The sequence below is a fragment of the Nicotiana tomentosiformis genome, chromosome 12 (assembly GCF_000390325.3).
Source record: "Nicotiana tomentosiformis chromosome 12, ASM39032v3, whole genome shotgun sequence".
Classification (NCBI taxonomy): Eukaryota; Viridiplantae; Streptophyta; class Magnoliopsida; order Solanales; family Solanaceae; genus Nicotiana; species Nicotiana tomentosiformis.
The window spans coordinates 85753613-85777968 of record NC_090823.1 but is presented as its reverse complement, the minus strand read 5'-3'; the positions used below and the strand labels follow the sequence as shown (position 1 = coordinate 85777968).

The 24356-nt window shown below is 36.9% G+C and overlaps 1 protein-coding gene across 1 annotated transcript; it reads right to left on the bottom strand.

Annotated features, from left to right (window-relative positions):
• Window positions 1-18693: 18693 nt before the first annotated feature.
• On the bottom strand, window positions 18694-23934 carry LOC104107811 (probable WRKY transcription factor 51). The gene is made up of 3 exons (XM_070192186.1): window positions 23461-23934; window positions 23194-23346; window positions 18694-19059 (listed from the first exon to the last, which is right to left on the bottom strand). The coding sequence occupies exons 1-3, from the start codon at window positions 23724-23726 to the stop codon at window positions 18831-18833; spliced, it is 648 nt and encodes a 215-aa protein (XP_070048287.1). The 5' UTR covers window positions 23727-23934; the 3' UTR covers window positions 18694-18830.
• Between the last annotated feature and the right edge of the window lie 422 nt (window positions 23935-24356).

Sequence of the window (24356 nt, the reverse complement as noted above, 5' to 3'; positions counted from 1 at the left end):
TAACCAATTATTACTTCCATCAATTTTGTTGCAGCGTGCAACCCGCTCTCACAATATATTCACATTCAATTCTATTGCAGCGTGCAACCCGCTTTCACAATATATTCACATTCGGTTATGTTGCATCGTGCAACCCGCTCTCACAATATATTCACATTCAGTTCTGTTGCAGCGTGCAACTCGCTCTCACAATATATTCATTTTAATCAAGTCTATTGCGGCGTGCAACCCGATCATCCAATATGGACTTTTAATAAGTCTGTTACGGCGTGCAGCCCGATCCTCCAATATATTCATTATCATCAATCCTGTTGCGGCGTGCAACCCGCTCCTCCAACATATTCATTTACCAATTCTTATAGATGAATTTCTCCAATAAATACAACAATTAATATAAAATTATAAGACAACAAGCATACAATAATTATGATTTAATTACGAAACAAACAAAGGCAAATAGCAAATTATTATAGAAATCAGAGAGAAAATATGTAGTTTATTTAATATGCTAAATGTCAAATAACAATTAAGGCACATAATTCAAACAGTATGTAACAATTAATGCAGGAATTCAAGAATTAATATTTGACAAAGAATAGGAGAGAAATAAATATTATAATAATTAATTCATAATTTAATATAACTTATGATTTTTCAAGTAAATACGCAAACAATTAATTTGACGACGCATAGACACTCGTCTCCTCGCCTATACGCCGTTCACATGCATTTCACATAACAAATAATTTAAGGGTTCTATTCCCTCAAGTCAAGGTTAACCACGATACTTACCTCGCTTTGCAAATTCCAATCAATTACTCAACCTCAACTTTTCCTTTGAAATTTGTCTCTGAAAGCTTCAAATCTATTCACAAACACTTCAATATACTCAATACGAATCATAGGAATTAATTCCATATGAATTCATATGAATCATATGAATTCAATATTCAATATATTCGATAGTGGGACTCACGTCTCAAAACTTACGAAATCCGAATACCCATGCCGAGACAAGTACAACAACAACAACAACCCAGTAAAATCCCACCAGTGGGGTCCGGGGAGGGTAGAGTGTACGCAAACCTTACCCCTACCCCAACGGGGGTAGAGAGGCTGTTTCCGGGAGACTCTCGGCTCAGAGAGTCCGGATATACAATTGGTTTTGGAATCCAACCTCAATTTGAGGTCTAAATCCCCAAATTTCAAAATTCCTAAGTTCTACCCAAAAATCCTAATTTCACCATAAATATTCTAGATTCTAGGTTGAAATCTTGTTATAAGATGTAAAACATTGAAAGAGACTAGTTTAGAACCACTTACCTATGATTTGGGGAAGGAATGGTCTATTAAAAATCGCCTCTTATGTTTTAGGTTTTGAAGATTTGGGAAGTAAATCAAAAATCCCGTCCATAAGTCATTTTGATCGGCTGCAGATGTCGCATTTGCGACCTGAGCTTCGCAAATACGAAGCCCGCAAATGCGAGAAAGGTATCGCAAATGCGAGCTCCTCGCATCTCTACTACCTTCGCAAATGCGATGAAAATCTCGCAAATGCGAGAATCCCAGTCCCAACCCATCTTCGCAAATGCGGACAACCGTTCGCAAATGCGGCCTGGGATGATCACAATTGCGATCTTGAACTTCGCAAATGCGAAGGTCCCCTTCCAACCCCACTGCTCGAAAATGCGATGCTCGCATTTGCGAGCCAGACCTCGCAATTGCTAAGTCTGCAAACCTGAAGCACACAAGCTATGATTTCTATATTCAATTCACTCTGTAGCCTATCCGAAACTCACCCGAGCCCTCGGGGCTCTAAACCAAAGGTGCACACTAGTCTAAAAATATCATGCGGACCTGCTCGCGCGATCAAATCGCCAAAATAATACCTAGAACTCCGAATTTAGTACCAAATCAAATGAAATTCCCAAGAACACTTTAAAATTTCTATTTTCTCAACTGGACGCCCGAATCACGTCAAATCAACTCTGTTTCTCACCAAATTTCACAGACATGTCTTAAATATCATAATGAACCTGTACCGGGTTCCGGAACCAAAATACGGACCTGACACTAACAATGTCAAACATCAGTCAATTCTTAAAAACAATTAATTTTTCAAACTCTTAATTTTCATCAAAAATTCATAACTCAAGCTAGGGACCTCCAAATTCGATTCCGGGCATACGCCCAGGTCCCATAATTTGATACGGACCCACTAGGACCGTCAAACCACGTATCCAGGCTCGTTTACCAAAAATATTGACCGAAGACAATTAAAATTAACTTTTAAGGCATAAATTCTTATTTTCATCAATTTTCGATATAAAAGCTTTCCTGAAACCTGTCCGGACTGCGCACTCAAATCAAGAAGGGTAAAATGAGATTTTTAAGGCTTAAGAGCACATATTCGAGTAACTGTCAAATTACTAGCTTTTGGCAAAATAAATCAAATCAACCTAAGGACCTCTGAATTCAATTCTAAGCATACGATCAAGTCCAAAATCACAATGCGGACCTACCAGAACTGTTAAAATATCGATTCGGAGTCATTTATACAAAATATTGATCGTAGTCAACGCAAGTTATTTTTAAAGCCAAAAGTCTTGTTTTTTCAAATTTGTATGTAAAAATATTTTGAAAAAAGGCACGGACTGTGCACACAAATCCAAAAATATTAAATGAAACTAATAAAGATTTCGAAACACAAAAATAAAGGCTAATACTCATAACAACCTATCGGGTAGTCACACTGCTTCATCATTTCCAATGAAGCCTATTCCGAATTCTTCATCACAATCCCCAATGTTGCACTGTCAATATAGCAAAATTCAAAATTAGAGCTTCATATGTGAAGGGATTAAGGAGTTAAATGAAGATAATTCAAAGGATGAGCAGGTGATTGAAATTTAAATTTTCCAACTCCAAATTAAAACTATTTATTTTAGAGAAAATTGGTTCGACAACTTTAGAGAAAGAAAGTACCTACAAATAAATATTGCCCATTGTTGGTTAATCAGGTCCAAAAAGTTTAGTATTTAATTCGTACCAAAGCTGATAACCACACTGGATTGTTGGTTTTCGTCTTTTAAATTATTTGAGGAAGAAGAAACTTTGAGGTTTTTGTTGTTTAGAACTATTTTGAGAGATGAATTTTGTCTAAAATGGTGTTTTGGGTAGAATAAGAAGATGATAAAGCTTTTTTATTTTGTTTTCCTTTTTCAAGAAAATGGAGAGGTAGGGAAAATACATAAGATGCATCATATACTTGTCCGGAAAAATAAGTTTCACACTTAACCTTTACGGGCGTTCTAATACCACCCTATACTTATTTTTAGTGTAATAATAAAAACTGATAATTTTATTCTTCTTCTTAATCTTTTTTTATTTTTGATAATTTTATTTTTCTTAATCTATTGTGGATAACTCTTGGTTCTGGTTGGTTCTAATTTTTAATTTTTTTTTCTTTTTATCAGAAGTAAATTCTTTATATTACTAATTAGCAGAATTTTTATTCTTGTTTTAGATCTTTTTACCCATTTTAGAGAAAGAGGAAGATCCATGGGAATAAGGATGTTATTTCTTCCTCTCTTTGCAATTCAGCTTTTTTTTTCTTATCTAAATGTTAGAAATTCAATGAAAGGTAGTGACTTATTAGGAATGAATCATTTGTTGTGATTGTGATTGTGGTGGTGCGACGGTTTTGGTGGTGGTGATGTGACAGGTTTGGTGGTGGGTAACAGAGAAGAAAAGATTGGGTGACTTGAAAAATAATCTTTATGAAATATGATAGTGTTAACGTGTCAGTGACGTGGCAATGACGTGGAGGCGAGTGTAGAACACTTCCCACCAGGTGACTGGTTATATGTTGTGTTAGGGAGGTGTCGAAAAGATATAAACGAGTGGATGCTAAGGAATATAAGATATATGCTTCAAGATAAATCAATGCCTCATGATAAGGAATGAAAGAAGTGAAATTTCCTAATAGTTATGCAGTCTCTCGAAGATAAGTACATACGTCTCCGTACCGATCCGCAAGACTCTACTAAACCTGCTTATGACTCGTAGCACCTATGAACTAAGAGCTCTAATACCAACTTGTCACGACCTAATATCCATCCGAAGGAGTCGTGATGGACCCTAATCTCTAAAACTAGGTAACCCTAACACATACTAAAATGATAACAGGTTCTACTAAACAACTATTAAACATGAACCGGAAATTTCTAAATAAGCCAGTAATCTCAATATGATACAATATCCCAAAATCAGTAGTACAAGTCATAAGCCTTCATAAGAGTAATTATATATAATGAATACATCACTGTTCTGGAATAATAGGAAACACTGGAAATAAATACAACAGAAGGTGACTTCGAAGCCTGCAAACGTTCAGCAGGTGTACCTTGAAGTATCCAGCCGCACAAGCATAAGTCTCAAGACCAGCTCGATCCGAAGTACTTGGTTCTGCACAAAAATGTGCAGAACCGTAGCATGAGTACACCACATGGTACCTAGTAAGTATCAAGCCTAACCTCGGTAGAGTAGTGACGAGGACGGGTCAAGACACCTACCGAACATGTAAACCTGTGCAGGATATGACATAAAGCTTACAACGTGTCACGACCCAATTTCACCTATAGGTTGTGATGACGCCCAACACTACAGCTAGGCAAGCCAACAAATAAATTAAACATATATCAATTATTTTCAGAATAATTTTCTAAGTAATTTTATTATTTCTTTCTAGCAATATTAAAGAAATTAAAAAATATACTGATTAACTTCAATCCAAGAAAATAATACAAATTCAAAATTCTATCAATGTGTATGCCAAGACCTGGTGTCACAAGTGTATGAGCATCTAGTATATTATACAAAACTCTAAATACTGTCTGAAATAAAAATAGACAGAATAAAAATGCAAGAAGAGGCACTGTAGCTGCAAAACGACTCAGAAAGGCAGCTCACCACTTCGCCTCTGGATAACGTGGATGTGCAATGATAGGTTCTCCACTAGTTCCTGTCTCAGATCCTGCACAAAAAGTGCAGCTAGTGTAGTATGAGTACGTAAATAACATGTACCCAATAAATATCAAGCCTAATCTCAAAGTTGTAGAGACGATAGGGTCAACAATATTAAATAGAATAAAATAGAATTTATTTAACTCAGCATGATTCACAAAGTCAACAATAATTTTATTTAATTATCAGAAATAATTAAATTCCTTCAAATGCAATAATTCTCAATATATTAATTAAATCCCTTCAATTCCAATAAATTTCCAATTTATCAATTAGCTTTACAAGCTGCAATAAACTATCAAAGTATCGTGTAATTATTATTATTAGGCACGATTTCTGCCGAGGTCGTACGACCCGATCTAGAGTGTCGTGTACACTGTCGAGGGACGTGCGACGCGATCCATAGATGCATCTATCCTGCCGAGGCGTTCGGCCCGCTCCACAAGAAAGGAGGACATTTTCTTATGTACTTCCGGAAGGAGAGTATATTTATTATAAGATCAATTCGAGAGGATGGACAATTTATTTTAACAATTAATTAATTAAAACAAAAAATTTAAGCATATGAGATTTTCATCTTTTAATAATTTTCCTAAAATTAACAATATATATATATATATATATCAAATAATTTAATTAAGTAAAGAATACAATTTATACAAGTAATTCATGCTTTTGAGTCCTAAACTACCCGGACTTTAGCATTAATAGTAGCTACGCACGGACTCTCGTCACCTCGTGCGTACGTAGCCCCCGCAATTAACAACAATTATTTAATTTAATCACCTATGGGGTAATTTCCCCCTCACAAGATTAGACAAGAGACTTACCTCGTCTTGCTCCAATTTAATCTACTAGTAGACCCTTTCCTCGATTATCCAACTTTGAATAGCTCGAATCTAACCAAAAATAATTTGATATAGTCACAAAAATTATAGAATCAATTACATAAGAAAATACTACATTTTCAATAAAAATTCCGAAATTAATTAAAAATTCGTCTATGGGGCCCACGTCTCGAAATTCACTGAAAGTTACGAAATCCGATAACCCATTCAATTACGAGTCTAACCATACCGGTTTCACTCAAATCCGACTCCGAATCGATACCGAAATCTTAAAAATTCTTTTCTATGAGATTTCTAAAATTTTAATCTCAAAACACTAATTAAATAGTAAAAAAAATGATATATTCGTGTATATTGACCAAATCCGAGTTAGAATCACTTACCCCAATGTCTTTCCTTAAAAATCTATCAAAAATCGCCTCTACTCAAGCTCCAATTTGTCAAAAATGGCGAATGAGACGAATGCCCTCCTTTATAATGCCCTCCTTTATAATTCTTCCTAGGCAGCCTCGATCATGACCTCGATCCTCGGTCTCGATCGTGATTCGATCATGGTCCTTGAGCGCAGGCCTTCGATCATGACCCTCGATCATGGTCTCGATCCTCGGCCTTGATCGTGGATTCGATCATGGCCCTCGAGCCTTTGCCTTCGATCATGGCCCTCGAGCATGGGCCTTCGATCATGACCCTCGATCTTGGGCTTGATCACAGCCCAAAATTTCCAGCAGAAGAGAAAAATTGCAGCAGCTATTTTAAGTCCTACTTTTGATCCGTTAACCATCCGAAACTCACTCGAGGCCCTCGGGGCCTCAACCAAATATACCAACAAGTCCTAAAACATCATACGAACTTATTTGAAACCTCAAATCACATAAAAAGACGCTAAAACCACGAATCATGCTCCAATTCAAGCTTAATGTAACTTAAAATTTCCAACTTCTACATTCGATGTCGAAACCTATCAAATCAAGTCCGATTGACCTAAAATTTTGTAGACAAGTCATAAATGATATAACGGAGCTATAAACATTTTCGGAACTGGATTCCGACTCCGATATCAAAAAGTCAACTCCCCGATCAAACTTCCAAACTTAAATTCCTATTTTAGCCATTTCAAGCCTAATTTAACTACGAACTTCCAAATAAAATTTCGAACATGCTCCTAAGTCCAAAATCACTATACAGAGCTGTTGGAATTGTCAAAATTCTATTTCGTGGTCGTTTTCTCAAAATGTTGACCGAACCAACCATTACCGCAAGTCATAAATTATTAAAAGCACATACGGGAAGTTTTATTTTAGGGAACGGGGTTATAAAAGTCAAAATGACCGGTTGAGTCATTACACAATGAAAGAATGTCAATATAAGGCCAATAGCAGAAGGAATTCAAATTTCAATCAACAGTGAAGATAAGGGGAACGCGAATGGAAACGAGAAATAACGAGGTAATTAAGCAACAACATAGTCGGGGTATGGATGAAGTATGAATGTGTTCAAGTAGGGAAAACGATGACAACTCAACCAACCAAATTATTTTTAATATACGAATTTCAACAATCCCACTTCTCGTAATCTCAAATCATAAATCACAACTTCCAAACCTTTAACACACATGACACCTTATGCCCATATTTTTCATATCACTTCGCACGGCAAAATCTACGTGCTACCAAGTACATAGTATCTGTGTCAAATGCTACAAATAATATGCGAGGGATCTATTCATATACAACAAAGTAAAATTACAGTTTCTGAACGAAACAGGAAATCAATGAGAAATGAGTTTATTTTGGAAAATATTTTGGGTGAAGAGAATAACATTTTTAAATAAAGTAAGGCATCGGATAAGCTACTGATTTGAATACAGAATTTAAATAAATTAAAACATAATAGCAATTCCTTTTTAAAAGTAAAGTAGAAATATCAAATAGGGTAAGGAGATTAAGTTGAGAAATCGATAAGTGTAATATGACAACTATTAAAAATAGTAAGGCATCGAATGAAACGACGAATTTTAACTTACGAGTCACATAATGTAAGCATATTATTGATTATTTATTTAAAGTAGTTGTGTTACTAATAACTCAACAAAGTATGAGATAATGACTCAGCGTAGCAAATTCATCTTGAAAATTAATTCACCAAAATAATAGTAATAGGAAAGAAAAACATGAAATGACTGCAAAGTAGTAAACTAATGAAAATAACTCAATCCTCGAAAACTAGTAAAAACCAGAAATACCAATCCTCAAAATCTCGTACGAAAGAACCGAAGCCAACACAATACAACCAGAAATACAAAACACATAAATTGTTGCGGCGCACAACCCGATCCTACCGTACAACACTATTTTTCCTTATTCCACCATGTAAATATCAATAATAATAATAATTAATTATATATTATGGTGCGCAACCCGATCCCACCATATAATCAGAGCAAATATCATAATCCTCCCTTATTTTACCATATTAATCTACTCTTATTTTACCTGTTGCGGCGCGCAACCCGATCCCACCGTATCAATATAAATCCTCCCTTATTCCTCATGTAGCGTCGTGCAACTCGATCCATAAATAAATCAATAACATTAACAATACAATACTCAATTTACAAGAATTTTTACAATCATAGGATATGAGTACACGGCAATGAAGGAATCACATAAAAATCAAGGAACGCAATAAATATTACAAAAGCAACATGACAAATGAAGGACGAGACAACTAAGGTATGCAATTACAACAATTAAAACAAGTAGCATATAAGTACGGATTCATGGAAGGAACGCAACGATTAAGAGGTCACAAGACAATAAGGAAGGCAACAACTTCAACTAAAGCATATAAGTGCAAAATATCAAGTAAGAAGTACAGTGAGTGTTAACAATGTCAAATAAAGGATATAAGCATAGATTAACGATGAGACATATAACACATCATGACAATTCACTTAAAGGCATAGAAAGAATCTAGATAACCTAAACCGGTCAAATACCACATATGGCCTATGTACGCACTCGTCACCTTGCGTACACGACTTTCACATAACACAGTTAGCATAATCAACTCGAATCCTAAGGGGTAGTTTCCCCCATATAAAGTTAGGCAAGACACTTACCTCAATTCGGCCAAATCAATACTCAAATTAGCTTTTCCCTTTACAAATTCACCTCCGCTCGGCTCAATCTAGCCAAAGACAACTTAAATACATCAAACAATGCACGAGAAAACAATTTCAATTAACAAAGTTATGATCTTTATACAATTTCCAAAAAGTCAACCTCGTGCTCGCCCGGTCAAAACTCGGGTCCAAGGGTAGGTCTTGACTACCCATAGCCCTACAAGTTTATATACGTATTTTGTTTCCAAATCCAAGTCCAATTCGACTCTCAAATTCCAAATTTTTATTTTTCAAAACTTTGACAAAATCCCCAAATTTTTCCATTAGATTCTCATGAATTTGATGTTAAATCTAATGTATAATCATAAAATATAACTAAAAATTGATTAGTGGCACTTACCCAATGGTTTGGTATGAAAATCCTTCCACAATATCACCTCCCATCGAGGTTAGGGTTTAAAAACATGATAAAATGAAGCTAATGCGGACATTGGTCTTTGCAAAAGCGACCAGTTTATCACAAAAGCGACCCTACTCAGTTAGGCCTTCATCGCAAATGCGATACAGAGTTTGCAAATGCAAACTCTACAGGCTTCGCAAAGGCAATCATTTCTTCGCAAATGCGATCCCTTCCCTGGCAACCCAGGTTCGCAAATGCGGTAGTAGCATTTGCGACAAAAACATTGCAAATGCGATGGAACCAGTAATACTCAATAATTTAACAAAATCAATCTTAAACCAATCTGAAACTCACCCGAGGCCCCGAGGCTCCAAACCAAACATCCACACCAGTCCAAACACAAAACACGAACTCGCTCGTGTGATCGAATCACTAAAATAACCTCTAGAAGCACGAATCAGATGCCAAATGCATGAGAATCACAATGAACTTCAAGATCTTCTTGAATCACAACTAAGCGTCCGAACCATATCAAATCAACTCTAAGTGACACCGAATTTTGCAGGCAAGTCCCTGTAATGACCCGGCCGGTTATTTTGAATATTATAACCCCGTTCCCCCATTTACTACTCAATTTATGTCTTGCAATTGATTTATGACTTATCTGGTTAGTTGGTTCGGGTCCGGAAGGAACTCGGAGTGAAATGAGACACTTAGTCTCATAATTGAAAATTTTAAGTTAGAAAAGTGGACCGGCTATGGACCTATGTGTAAACGACCTCGGATTTGAATTTTTATGATTCCAATAGCTCCGTATGGTAATTTTGAGATTAGGAGCGTGTCCGGAATATTATTTGGAAGTCCGTAGAGGAATAAGGCTTGAAATGCCGAAAGTTTAATTTTTGAGAAGTTTGACCGGGGGGTTGACATTTTGATATCGGGGTCGGAATCTAATTTTGAAAATTGAAATACCTATGTTATGTCATTTATGACTTGTGTGCAAAATTTGAGGTCAATCGGACGTGATTTGATAGGTTCCGGAGTCGTTTGTAGAAATTAGAAATTTCAAAGTTTATTAGAATTGAATATGGGTGTAATTCATGGTTTTAGCATTGTTTGAGGTGATTTAAGGATCCGACTAGGTCCGTATGATGTTTTAGGACTCGTTGGTATATTTGGTCGAGGTCTCGAGGGGCTCGGGTGTGTGTCGGATGGTTAACGGGTTGGATTTTGGACGTGGAACTCTGCTGGAATTTTTCTGATGCAACATCTGGTTTCCTTCATCGCGTTCGCAAAGAGGAATTGAGAGGCTGGCAATATTTTCTCTTCGCGTTCGCGAAGAGAAGCATGTGTTCGTGAAGGGTGGACTGGGTGTGCATTACGAACGCGAGAGGTGTTACGCATTCGTGAAGAAGAGAGGAAGCAACTGAGGACCCTAGGCAATTGGTCTATGCGTTCGCGTATGGGGTGTCGCGTTCGAGTAGTGAGGGGGAACGAAGCATCGCATTCGCGATGGGTTGAACGCGTTCGCGTAGAAGGCATTGAGGTAGAGGCATTTTGTGCTCCGCAAACGCGAGGGTGATGTCGCGTTCCTGAAGGAGGAATTTGGACGGGAGATATTTTGTGCTTCGTGAACGCGAGGCACTGACCGCATTCGCGAAGAGGAAAAGCCTAGGCAGTGAGTTTAAGTTCTAAAAATGGGATTTGACGATTTGGAGCTCGGATTTGAGGCGATTTTGGGTGATTTTCAGAGGTGTCCAGTGTGAGGTGTATACCGATCATCAGAGTCTACAATATTTGTTTAAACAGAAGGATCTTAACTTGCGGCAGCGAAGGTGGTTGGATTTGCTTAAGGATTATGATACCAACATTCTCTATCATCCCGGAAAGGCCAATGTGGTGGCCGATGCCTAGAGTCGTAAGGCAGAGAGTTTGGGCAGCTTAGCATACTTACCAGTAGAAGAGAGGCCTTTAGCCTTGAAGGTTCAGGCCTTGGCTAATTAGTTTTTTAGATTGGATATTTTCGAGCCGGATCGAGTTTTGGCCTATGTGGTTTCTCGGTCTTTCTTATATGATCGCATTAGAGAGCGTCAGTGTGATGATCCACATCTGCTTGTTCTTAAGGACACGGTTCAACATGGTGATGCCAAGGAAGTCACTATTGCAGATGACGGTGTATTACAGATGCATAAGAGGCTATGTGTGCCTAATGTAGGTGGTTTGCATGAGCTGATCCTCCACAAAGCTCACAGTTCGGGGTACTCTATTCATCCAGGCACCGCAAAGATGTATCAGGATTTGAGGCAGCACTATTGGTGGAGGCGGATGAAGAAAGATATAGTTAGTTTTGTATCTCGGTGTTTAAATTCTCAACAGGTAAAGTACGAGCACTAGAGACTAGGCAGATTACTACAAAGACTTGAAATTCCGGAGTGGAAGTGGGAGCGTATTACCATGGACTTCGTAGTTGGACTCCCACGGACTTTGAGAAAGTTTGATGTTGTTTGGGTGATAGTAGATCGGTTGACCAAATCTGCGCATTTTATTCCAGTCGGTACTAATTATTCTTCGGAGCGGTTGGCTGGGATTTATATTCGCGAGATTGTTCGCCTACACGGTGTGCCGGTGTCCATTATTTTAGATCAGGGTACGCAGTTTACCTCACAGTTTTGGAGGGCAGTGCAGCGAGAATTGGGCACACAAGTTCAGTTGAGTACATCATTTCACCCTCAGACGGACGGATAGTCGGAGCGCACTATTCAGATATTGAAGGATATGCTGCGCGCTTGTGTCATTGATTTTGGGGGTTCTTGGGATCAATTTCTGCCACTCGCAGAGTTTGCTTACAATAATAGCTAACAGTCAAGCATTCAGATGGCTCCGTATGAAGTTTTATATGGGAGACGGTGTCGGTATCCGGTGGGTTGGTTTGAGCCGGGTGAGGTTAAGCTATTGAGTACTGACTTGGTTCAGGATGCTTTAGAGAAGGTCAAAGTTATTCAAGAACGTCTTCGCACAGCACAGTCTAGACAGAAGAGTTAGGCCGGCAGGAAGGTTCGTGATGTTGTTCACATGGTTGGGGAGAAGGTTCTGCTCAAGATTTTGCCCATGAAGGGTGTGTTGAGGTTCGGGAAAAAGGGCAAGTTGAGCCCTCAGTATATTGGGCCTTTTGAGATACTTAAGAAAATTGGGGAGGTGGCTTATGAACTTGCTTTGCCACCTAGTCTATCAGGTGTTCATCCAGTGTTCCATGTATCCATGCTCCGAAAGTATGTCGGGGATCCGTCTAACATTCTGGATTTCAGTACAGTATAGCTGGACGGTAATTTGACTTATGATGTGGAGCCGGTGGCTATTTTAGACCGGCTGGTTCGAAAGCTGAGGTCAAAGAACATAGCATTAGTGAAGGTGCAGTGGAGAGGCCAGCCAGTCGGAGAAGCTACTTTGAAGACTGAGCAGGAGATGCAGAACAAATATCCACACTTATTTGAGACTCCAGGTATTATTCTAAACCCATTCGAGGACGAACGTTTGTTTAAGAGGGGGAGAATGTAACGACTCAGACGGTCATTTTGAATATTATAACCCCGTTCCCCCATTTACTGCTCAATTTATTTCTTGCAATTGATTTATGACTTATCAGGTTAGTTGGTTTGGTTCCGGAAGGAACTCGGAGTCAAATGAGACACTTAGTCTCACAATTAAAAATTTTAAGTTAGAAAAGTGGATCTGATATGGACCTATATGTAAACGACCTCATATTTAAATTTTAATGATTCCAATAGCTCCGTATGGTGCTTTTGGGCTTAGGAGCGTGTCTAAAATATTATTTGGAAGTCCGAAGAGGAATTATGCTTGAAATGCCGAAAGTTTAATTTTTAAGAAGTTTGACCGCGGGGTTGACTTTTTGATATCGGGGTCGGAATTCGATTTTGAAAATTGGAATACCTCTGTTATGTCATTTATGACTTGTGTGCAAAATTTGAGGATAATCGGACATGATTTGATAGGTTCCGGAGTCGTTTGTAGAAATTAAAAATTTCAAAATTTATTAGGCTTGAATTGGGGTGTAATTCATGGTTTTAGCGTTGTTTGAGGTCATTTGAGGATTTGACTAGGCCTGTATGATGTTTTAGAACTTGTTGGTATATTTGGTCGAGGTCCCGAGGGGCTCGGGTGAGTTTCAGATGGTTAACGGGTTGGATTTTAGACTTGGAACTCTGCTGGAATTTTTCTGATGCACCATCTGGTTTCCTTCATCGCGTTCGTGAAGAGGAACTGAGAGGCTGGCAATATTTGCTCTTCGCGTTCGCGAAGAGAAACACGCGTTCGCGAAGGGTGGACTGGGTGTGCATCGCGAACGCGAGAGGTGTTACGCGTTCACGAAGAAGAGAGGAAGCAGTTGAGGACCCCAGGTAATTGGTGTACGCGTTCGCGTAGGGGGTGTCGCGTTCCCGTAGTGAGGGGGAACGAAGCATCGCATTCGCGATGGGTTGAACGCGTTCACGTAGAAGGCATTGAGGCAAAGGCAGTTTGTGCTTCGTAAACGCGAGGGTGATGTCGCATTCGTGAAGGAGGAATTTGGACGGGAGATATTTTGTGCTTCGCGAACACGAGGCACTGACCGCGTTCGCGAAGAAGAAAAGCCTGGGCAGTGAGTTTAAGTTCTTCCCATTTTCAGTTTTTGACGATTTGGAGCTCGAATTTGAGGCGATTTTGGGTGATTTTCAGAGAAAACAATGGGGTAAGTGTTCTTAACTCAATATTGATTAAATTACCTGAATCTATGATTATTTTTATCATTTAATTGGTGAATTGAGTTGGAAAAATTTGAAAACCCTCTTGGTTTAAATTGAACATTTGAGCGCTTCACGAAAGAATCGTGTCCACAAGCCTATACTTGTATTTTTATTAACCAAGAATACATACACTTTGTTGGCACTAAAAAAAAAAGGTTATTCAATCCACTAGATCATAATATAATTAAGTGATATGCATTTTCACATTGATTGGTTGAACTCTTTAGGTAATATTTTAATTAGATGTTAATATTTAATGTGGATAAGTACTACTATTAGATTTTGGACGAGAGACTACTAATCCTGCTGTAACCGTCAGTTTGTAGTTAGTACATAATTCCTTTCTCTTTTTTTATTGACAAAAAATATAAAATAGAGTAAAATTTGGAAAAATACTCAACTATATAGTTCTATTAAAAAAAAATTAAAAGTTAAGGAAGACAAACATTTTTGATGAAGAAAAATATGTCAAAGTATACATTTATATAGTTATTGAATCTTAAAATTATTAATTCAAGAATAATCTTACGTCGAATAAATTCAGAAGGTTAACATTGTTAATAATGTGTAACTTCACGAACAACAACAACAACAATAACAACAAAATACAACAACAACAACAATAATAACAACAAAAGTTTCCTACATTTTTCATTGACATAAAAGTATCTAACCAGATAAAAAGATTCTAATAGTAAATACTGGAACTAAATATACATACCTACATGACCAGACCTTAACCCTAACTTTCATATCACTTATATGGTTTTTTTCTTCCTAATGAGCTTATTTTTTGCCAAGTCTGATGCATGGATTCTGTAACGACCCGATCAGTCATTTTGAGCTCTAGCACGTCGTTCGGCAGTTTGAGACCTTGAGTAGCTTCACTTCAAATTTTGTGACTTGTACGCTTAGTTGGAATCGATTTCGGAAAGTTCGGAGTTGATTCGGATGGAAAATTTTGAATTCAGAAGCTTTAAGTTGGAAGAATTGACCAAGTTTTGACTTTTGAATAAATGACCTCGGAATCGGAATTTGAAGGTTCCAATAGGTTTGTATGATGATTTCGGACTTGAGTGAATATTCGAGTTGAGTATCGGGTGATCCATGAGCATTTCAGCGCTTATTATGAAAAGTTGGCATTTTGAAGGTTTTAGAATTTCTTAAGTTTGGTTTGAGGTGGACATTGGTGTTATCGATATCCGTTTGGGGTCCCGAGCCTTGGAATAGGTTCATATCGTGATTTATGACTTGTGTGTAAAGTTTGGCATTATTCTGGAATATTTAAGTATGAATCGGACACGTTCGTCGAAGTTTGAATATTTGAAAGTTGAAAGAAGGTTTCGATCGTCGATTCATAGCTTTGATGTTGTTTGGTGCGATTTGAGGCCTCGAGCAGGTTCGTGTTATATTTTGGGATTTATTGGTGTGATTGGACGGGGCCTCGGGTGTGTTTCGGGGTGGTTTCGGACCAAGTTTGGCTGCTGTTGCTGGTGCTGGTTTTGTTCTTCACGAACGCGAAGGGTCTCACACATTCGTGAGGAAGGAATTGAGTTTGCGCCTTTTGTTCTACGCGTTCACGATAGGGAGTTTGTGTTTGCGAAGTGTTAGGCAGTGGTGCTTCGCATTCGCGAACGCCTGGTCGCGTTCGCGTATGAGAAGCTGGCCTGGCAGGGGAAGTTGGTCTTCGCATTCGCGATTGGTCAGTCGCGTTCGTGATGGGCAGGCTCGTAAAGCTTTACGTTCGCGGGCTCTGTCTCGCGTTCGCGTAGAGGAGCTGGGGAGTAAGAGCTGGTAGCGCTTTGCAAACATGAGGGCCTTGCCGCATTCGCGAAGAAGGTCGGACTGGGCAGTGTTATTTTAAAATCGGGGGTTTGACTAATTTTTACCTCATTTCTTCCGTAGGAGCCGACTTTGGGCGATTTTGGAGCGCCATTTTCCTCATCAATCTTAAAGTAAGTGATTTCTACACCTTGTGAGTTGAATACATGGTTAATATGTGGATTTAAGTATGAAATTTTATGAAGAATTGTGAGATTTTAGAAGAAAATCTGGAATTTGATATTTTGGATTTTGACCACGAAATTGGACATGGAATTGGGAATAAGTTATATATTTTAGTTCGTGATGTTATGAGTAAAGTTTATCTTCGAATATTTTCGGAATCCGGGCACGTGTGCCCGAGGGTTGACTTTGTTGACTTTTCAAGTTGAGTTAAAAATTATTATAAATTGATTAACTACGAGTATTGGAGTATATTCTTATTTGTTTTCATGATTGTTTGACTAGTTTCGGATCGTTGGGCTTTGGTTTGAGGTGCTAAAGAGGCGTTGGAGCCAGTTATGGTATTTCAGAGTAAGGTAAGTCTCATGTCTAACTTTGTGAGGGGAAAACTACCCGTAGGTATTAAAATTATTGTGTGCTACTAGTTGTGGGTGTTGCGTACGCGTGAAGTAACGAGAGTCCGTACGTAGCTAAAGCATATTTATGTCCGGATTGACTTAGCACTCTATCATGTAATATTAGAATTATATGAACCCAATCTACTAGCCTGATTAATTGAATTTATAATTTTAATCAATTTAGAAATATATATTAGGTTGAGCCTTATCACCTTGAGTTGTTGGCAAATTATTTGAGAAACGGTAAAGTTTATATTCATTTTATGCTCATGTACCTCTATTGTAAGTATGTGTCTCGTAATTTGATAAGCTCTTTCCTTTCTTGTGGATCGGACCGAATGCCTCGGTAGTATAGTGAGATGCATCTCTGGTTCGCGTCGATCGACCCTCGGCAGTGTACACACCACTCTTGATCGGGACCGTACGACCTCGGCATAATCGTGCATGATACCGCTAGCAGTCCGGATATTTATGAGATTCCCCTTTTATTGAGACATAGCATTTATATGGTATTCCTTATTCGTTTAAGAATGTATTTGATATTTCTAATCTGTTGAGATAGCGTAGGAGGTTTGAGAGATTTATATAGTTGAAAGAAATGTTGGATTATTATGCTAGCTGCTGTTCTACCTCATTATCACGGTTGCGCTACATATCGGTTTGTGATTTATCATACTGATTTATTAGACTATTAGTAAGTGTCGATCTCGACCCCTCGTCACTACTTCTCCGGTTAGGCTAGATACTTACTGGGTGCGCGTTGATTTACGTACTCATGCTACACTTCTGCACTAAATGTGAAGGATCTGACAGGTTTATTTGGTGGTCACCCTTGCGCATAGGCGCAACTGCTGAGTGTAGACCCTTGCGCATAGGCCCACAGAGTCTTCATCGTATTATTTACTCTATCATGTCTAATTTATATTTCAGACAGATATTGTATTATTATTGTACTCTTTAGTAAATGATTATGCACTTGTGATACTGAGTTTTGGGATATTCTAGTTGACAATTACGAAATTGCACATTATTATCACCTTTTATCTTTATGCCTTACTAATTATATATGTACCCATAATTTTAAATGTGTAAGTTTCTTCACTTAATAAACTTTATGATTTCGAAAGAAATAAAATAAACAACTAATGTGATAGTTCACTGTTGGCTTGCCTAACGGCGACGTTGGGCGTCATCACGGTCTATAGTGGGTTTTGGATCGTGACAGATTCAGAGATAGTTTAGGTCTTCGAAACAACTTTATTTTATATGATTTTAGTTCTACTTCATCCATTTTTAACGCATTCTATCAACATTGTTTCATATCTAAAGACTAGTATATATTTGGAGGTCGACGTCGGACATCTCAAGCGACTTTCTCTGATTTATCATTCATGTGTAGTATTTGCCTTTTGTGTTGAAAGAGATCATTTCTAATTTTGTTTACTCTTGTATGGTTGCACCTCTACCATAACATAAGCATTTACCCAACGTTCACTCAGATATATAATAGACCGGTGTACGATCTTTTTATAAATCTTGCATTTCATTTTGAAAGATATCATCTTATCACATGTAATACTCTAATAACATTTTGATTGATCTCTATTTTTCATACGTACAGTTATCCTAGATAGATGATTTAGTTGATATTAGAACTAAACAGAACTCGATTAATTTATTTTTCACTAATTAAATCTTAATATTTAGAGAATGTACGAAAACGTTTTCTCATTGTATCGATTAAAAAAGAGGAAATTAAGTTACACCTTTGACCAAAAATATTTGTATTCGCTAGTCAATCAGTTATAAATTATATATATATATATATATATATATATATATATATATATATATATATATATATATATATATATATATATATATATATATATATATATTATAGAGATATTACTTTTGAACGTGCAGCTATACAGCGTAAAATTCCCTTAAAAATATTCATACATCACAACAAGGTTTCTCATACGATGATGTGACATGGTCACATAAGCAGGAAAAAACTTTAAACAAATAAATATTACTTATCAGGTAAGTATGTTTTACATGATAAGTAGTATCGATTAAAACCTTTTTACACTTACAACAATGTTTCTCATGGCTGATCAGCTATAAGACATTACAGTTATATGCTAGTTGTAAATTGCGAGAAGTTACATAACTAGATCACATGATATACTAATGAAATAGAAGTATAATATAATGTCCAATTATTTCTTATAAAATTTGTGAAGTTGAGACTGTCTCATCAATAAGACCAATGGGAATTGCTTGTAGTGTACATTCATTGAGAAAACTGAGTGGAATTTCATGGTTGTAAACTACAGAGGAGCTTTCATGGTTATGTCTGCCTTCATATGTAGTAATCAAATAGCTTGAGTCATGTGCATCTCTTTCTATCCTCTTCTTTACCTTGCACCCTCCACTTGAACACTTGTAGTAATTCCTATTTAGTTTTGCACAATAAGTAAACATATCATTAGTTCATTTCCTAGTGTGTCCTCCCTCTTGATATGTACATGTGATTCTTTTGTTAGTATTTGGTTAAATATAATGGAAAGAAATAATAAAAAGAGAAGAAAATAAAGGGGAGGGTGTGTTGTCCCTATTGGGCTGCCCCTTCCCCATAAGGCCCCGCCTTCGGGGCATAAGTGCCCTCATGCTATCCATATGCGAGGCGCCGTCTTAGCCTTCCCTGACCAGGATCGTTCCCGCACCTGTAGCGTTTGTGATCGGCCTCCTCAGTTGTGTATCGATCGAAAGGTAGGGCGGCACAGCCTCCAACCAAGGGACTGGTTACGTCCAGTATTCCCCCTTATTCCCAACATGCTATGGTACCCCGGAGTGGATAGGAGCGGGTCGAGTCTGTATCGCCGCGAAGCAACAACCATGTCTGGATCTGATCTATTTACTCGACAATTCATCCGGTGACTTCATGGGAAGTAATACATCAAGATTCTTTTTGTTTCTACATGTGTTTTCAGTAGAACTTATTTCAGACTATAATAAAGGATTCATTTGTGATGCTAAAGAAGGAAACCAAAAATATAACTAGTTGGAGGATTCGACTATATGAGTATATTCTATATATACAGACCAATTTAATGCTAAACAATTTGTCTTTTAGCAAATTAATGCTTATTTGAAAATAGAGGTTCTCTAAATCTGACACTCATCTCTACTTTTTAACATGTGAGTCTTACTAGATTAAACATTAGACCTAATGTAAGTGTGACAAAAGAGAATCTTAAACTCAACTAATTTACCATCACCTATATAGATTTTCATCTTCATATTGTTGTATTTTTTTTCAACTAAATCCATAGTAATTCAGAGAGAATTGTAAATATGTTTTTTACTAACTTCCTTACATGTGATAGGTCTGTCTCGTTTTACTTTAATGAATTCAATTATCATAATTCACACCAGCATTAATACATATGCTCCCACTATTCTCACATACATGATTGATCTATTATTTTCTAATTAAGCACCCACCAAATGAAGGACTTCTCTTTGCATGTTATAGTATGATTTAATTTCTCTGACTTATTATCATGAATATCTAGTGGGAATTTCCCCTCTCAATATTCTTCTGTCAATCTTCTCAGCAGAAATATAGCTTATGTACCACCCTACCAAGCATAAATCCAAACTAGTCTATTGTACATACTTGTGTTAGTGTCCTTAAGTATGTAATGCCATGACAATTCACACTATTTTGACTCATTTATTTTTATATGCCAAAATCAAAGTACACTCTTTCTACACTAGTGTTGTGACGTCTTTCCATGTCTAAATACCATATTGGATATATATTTAGGAAACATGCTTTTCTCTCCTATTTTCCTAGACCAAGTTACGTACTACTTTTTACACTTTACTGTTAAGCTTGTCTATTCAAATAATTGGATTACAAAGAGATTTTTTTTTAGTGAAAGTATCACAAGCAAGGACAGGATTAGGAATTATGGTTTAGTCGAAAATAACAACTTTTTTGAACATCCCTATTAGCAAACCTTTTCAACAGTACAGATACTGCCATACCACGAGGCACAACATGAATGGAAGTAATGAAAAAACAAAGAAATCATATGTAGTCAAACTTCTTTATAAGAGTCGTGTTTGTTCTTGTTAAATAGGTCTTGAGTCTAACTCAACCCCAAAAGCTAGATCAAAGGGTGATGATTGTCCAAGCCATAGAAGAAGTACAAGAAACCCATCCATCGCCGATTTGGGATTCCATCACCCCTTCCCTCCCCTCCTCCTCTCGCATGTCCGGGCCTGCCAATTGGAGCGTGGATAATTTATTTTTGGGCCCCAATATCTGGGCCTGACTCTGATCCCATGCTAAATGGACTTTGGGCCTAACTCACCCCAAAAGCTAGATCAAAGGCTGAAGATTTCCCTAACCATATAAAGAGTTCAAGAAACTCGTCTATCACTGATGTGGAATTCCATCATTTCTAATATTTTTTTGATTTTTATTGCGATTGACTGTTATACACATATAACAACATTTGACGTTAAAATATTATTTGATCGCTATAGACCAAAACCTTTTTCCAATGAAATAGAAATATATGTGTAGATCTTTCAAAGGAATGAAATCTTTAATTACGGTAGTATGTACTCACGTATTATTCTTTGTCATAATTGGTGTATTAAAGTTTTAAAATATTTTGTCAAAATCCCTAGACCTATTATTGATGATTTTAGAGATTTTATTTCTATAAAGATGGTTGTTATATTACCAAAAATCAAGATGGCCGCTATTAAGGGATAATTGTACAAAGAGTATATTATTATAAATATGATTGTTATTATTATAAAAAGATAAAATATAACATAAAAAATCGGTTAAAATTTTATTTTATAGTAAAATGTTACTTATATAGAGATGACTATTATAGAGATATCTGAAGATGGAGTTAATATTCTATTGAAGTTTTGCTTCTTTAAAGGAGATGATGGTAGGCAAATCAATTAGTGGCGCAACAGAAGATATGGCATATTTTCTGCTTAGAACGACCATCAAGAGAAAGCTAACATACATGACTAGCCACAAGGAGTAGCAAGAACAACGGATAACAAATAATAACAATATTAATGAAGTAGCACTTAATGAATATCGAATTGACCAATTACAAAGCAAGAATTATGATTGTGAAATATACTTGGGTAACCACAAAATTAAGTCCAGCAAATAGCAAAGACAATATATATATATATATATATACACACACACACTCACACACGTAAAATGCATAATACATAAAATACCTTGAAAATGGATATTTTATCCTACTACTATAAAGGCAGCAGAAGGAATGCTCTGCTCATCTTTCTTACGGCTCGTTACCGCAGTGTCGGTCATAGTGATCCGGGAATCCCGTGTGGAAGGACCCTCGCTCAATGGATCAAAGGTACGCCAGAGAGTTTTTTGGGGGAGAATCACTTGGCGCGGGGCCTCCCGTGTGAGGTAAGGTGATGGACAGTGACATCTCTAATCTTTGAGAAAATTGGGGTCTTTTTCACATAATAGCGTCAACCAAAGATCGGAGCATCTTAGCAGACACCGGAGAGAAATCCTAGTAACTTCGTCGACCTTAACTTTGCGAGAGACCTATTATCTCTTTATACTTGTTTGAAGTGGATTTATTACCACCCTAGATGTCAACACCAGATTTAACCAGCGCGTATAATACACGCGAGCCACGTTAAATATTTTACATAATTTTTCCGGGCCGTTGTTTCTTCTTTTAATTTTTTGCCATCGTTCTGGGGAAGCGACTCAGTGGCGCATCCAAAAATTTTATATTATGGGTGCTTAATTACTTTTAGTTTGAAGTTCATGAAGAGAGATGGGTGCTCAACAATAATATTTTTGTGTATCATTAGTTTCTCTATATAAATAAATAGTGTAGTACCCCAAATATAATGGGTGCTGAAGCACCCAGATCTATCAACGTAGATCCGCCATTGGGAAGCATAAGCGTATAGTTGAGACTGTGGTCAAAATTCGCATGTATTGCTTGTTAATTTTGACATATAACTCTTCGACGAAGGGAGTTTCGAGTGAAGCCACTCTATAGCTCCGTAATATATAGCAGTGGCCCTAATCTTCAAGGTATACATAATACATAGTAAATTAATAACTTGGTCAGCGAGGATGATCATTCTCTCAATTTATTTGAGATTCTTATTTTCTCATTTTTAGACACAGGTTTACCTGGTAAGGACAAAAAAGATGCATTTCAAAAGGCAAGAAACTCAAGGGCAGTCAAATCTAGAGCATGATCATGTCCAGGACCACAAAAAAGTATTTTCGTATCGTTTTGAAGTTTGAGATCAGTAACTTATTACTTACTTTTTGTTAATTTGACTGATTTAATCGATAGATTTTAACACAAAAAAATGCCTTTTGATTTATGTGAAAATCTTCTTCTAACATTTCTGAAAAAAGTAAAAGCGAACAAAGATAGAATAAATATATAGAATTACAATCAACAGATCTACATGAGTATTGATCATCATATTGGAAAAATTTGCATGCATGAGCTCATAATTTAGAATTTACCTTAGATTTGTGTTACTTTTCACCTTCTTCTTCCCATACTTTCTCCATTTATATCCATCATACAAGATCTCAAGTTGAGTCTTTGTTCTAAAAGCAATAGCTTGTACATGTCTTTCATTCATCTTCTCTTTCTTTTTCCCCTCTTCGGCTTTTCTGTAAAAACATCAAAAACTACATAAAGAAAATATACCAAGAATTATGAAAATATTAAAAATAGAATGACCACTAATTATAGCCAAGATCTTCTTAGCTAGTTTGATCACTTACTCTTTCAAGCGATTAATATTGGTACTACTTATTTCCTGCATGTTGGGATTTTCTGAAAGAGAAGTGTTGAAGTTGTTATTGGTAGGAGAATAATCAACAAGCAGCTGATCAAGAAATGAAGAAGATTCAAAATCCTGAAAATTATTAAAATCCCAATCTTGAAAATTATAACCACAATCTTGAGTCATATGTGGGTAACGAAAAGGAGAAGTAAAACTAGGGTTTCCTCTTTGAGAATTGCTTGTTTCTAGGAAGTTGGAGCTCATTGTGCTTGAGAAAACAAACCAATAAGACCTAAGAAAGACTTTAGAGATGGTGACTTTGATAAAATGTATGTTTGCTTTTTGGTTGGTGTGCTTCTATATAGCATTGCAAATTCTTGTGTATCTTTGTTTTGTGACCTTCCTCACCACCTTCCTAGTAGGATCTATGGAGTTTCCAATATTCTTTTTATTTTCTTTCGTATCGAAAATTTATTGGCTCGATTAATTCGAAGTTTATGGGTTCAACCTGCATATGGCCTATTAAAGGGCAAGCATTTCATACCAAGAGTTTCTTCATTCCTAAAGCTAAAATATAATTGGTGACTTTTAATGAGTAATACATACGGTCAATGGTGAAGGGATCTCATCAATCTTACCATACTGATAAGATGCCATCATAGATGAGATAATTAAGAAATTAAGTCAGAATTATTTCTTTTCTTTTGTGGAACAAAGTGCATGCATAGCTAGTAGAAAGGATAATTATCTGAAATTTTAAATATGAAAAGAAGAATTTGTCTTAGGTTGTATTTGATGGCCCGTAATAATTTTAGGCGATCGAGGTCCGGGGGCCCGGACCCACTTGTAAAGCGTGGGCTATAACACACGAAAATAAGGGAATCGGGCGAAATT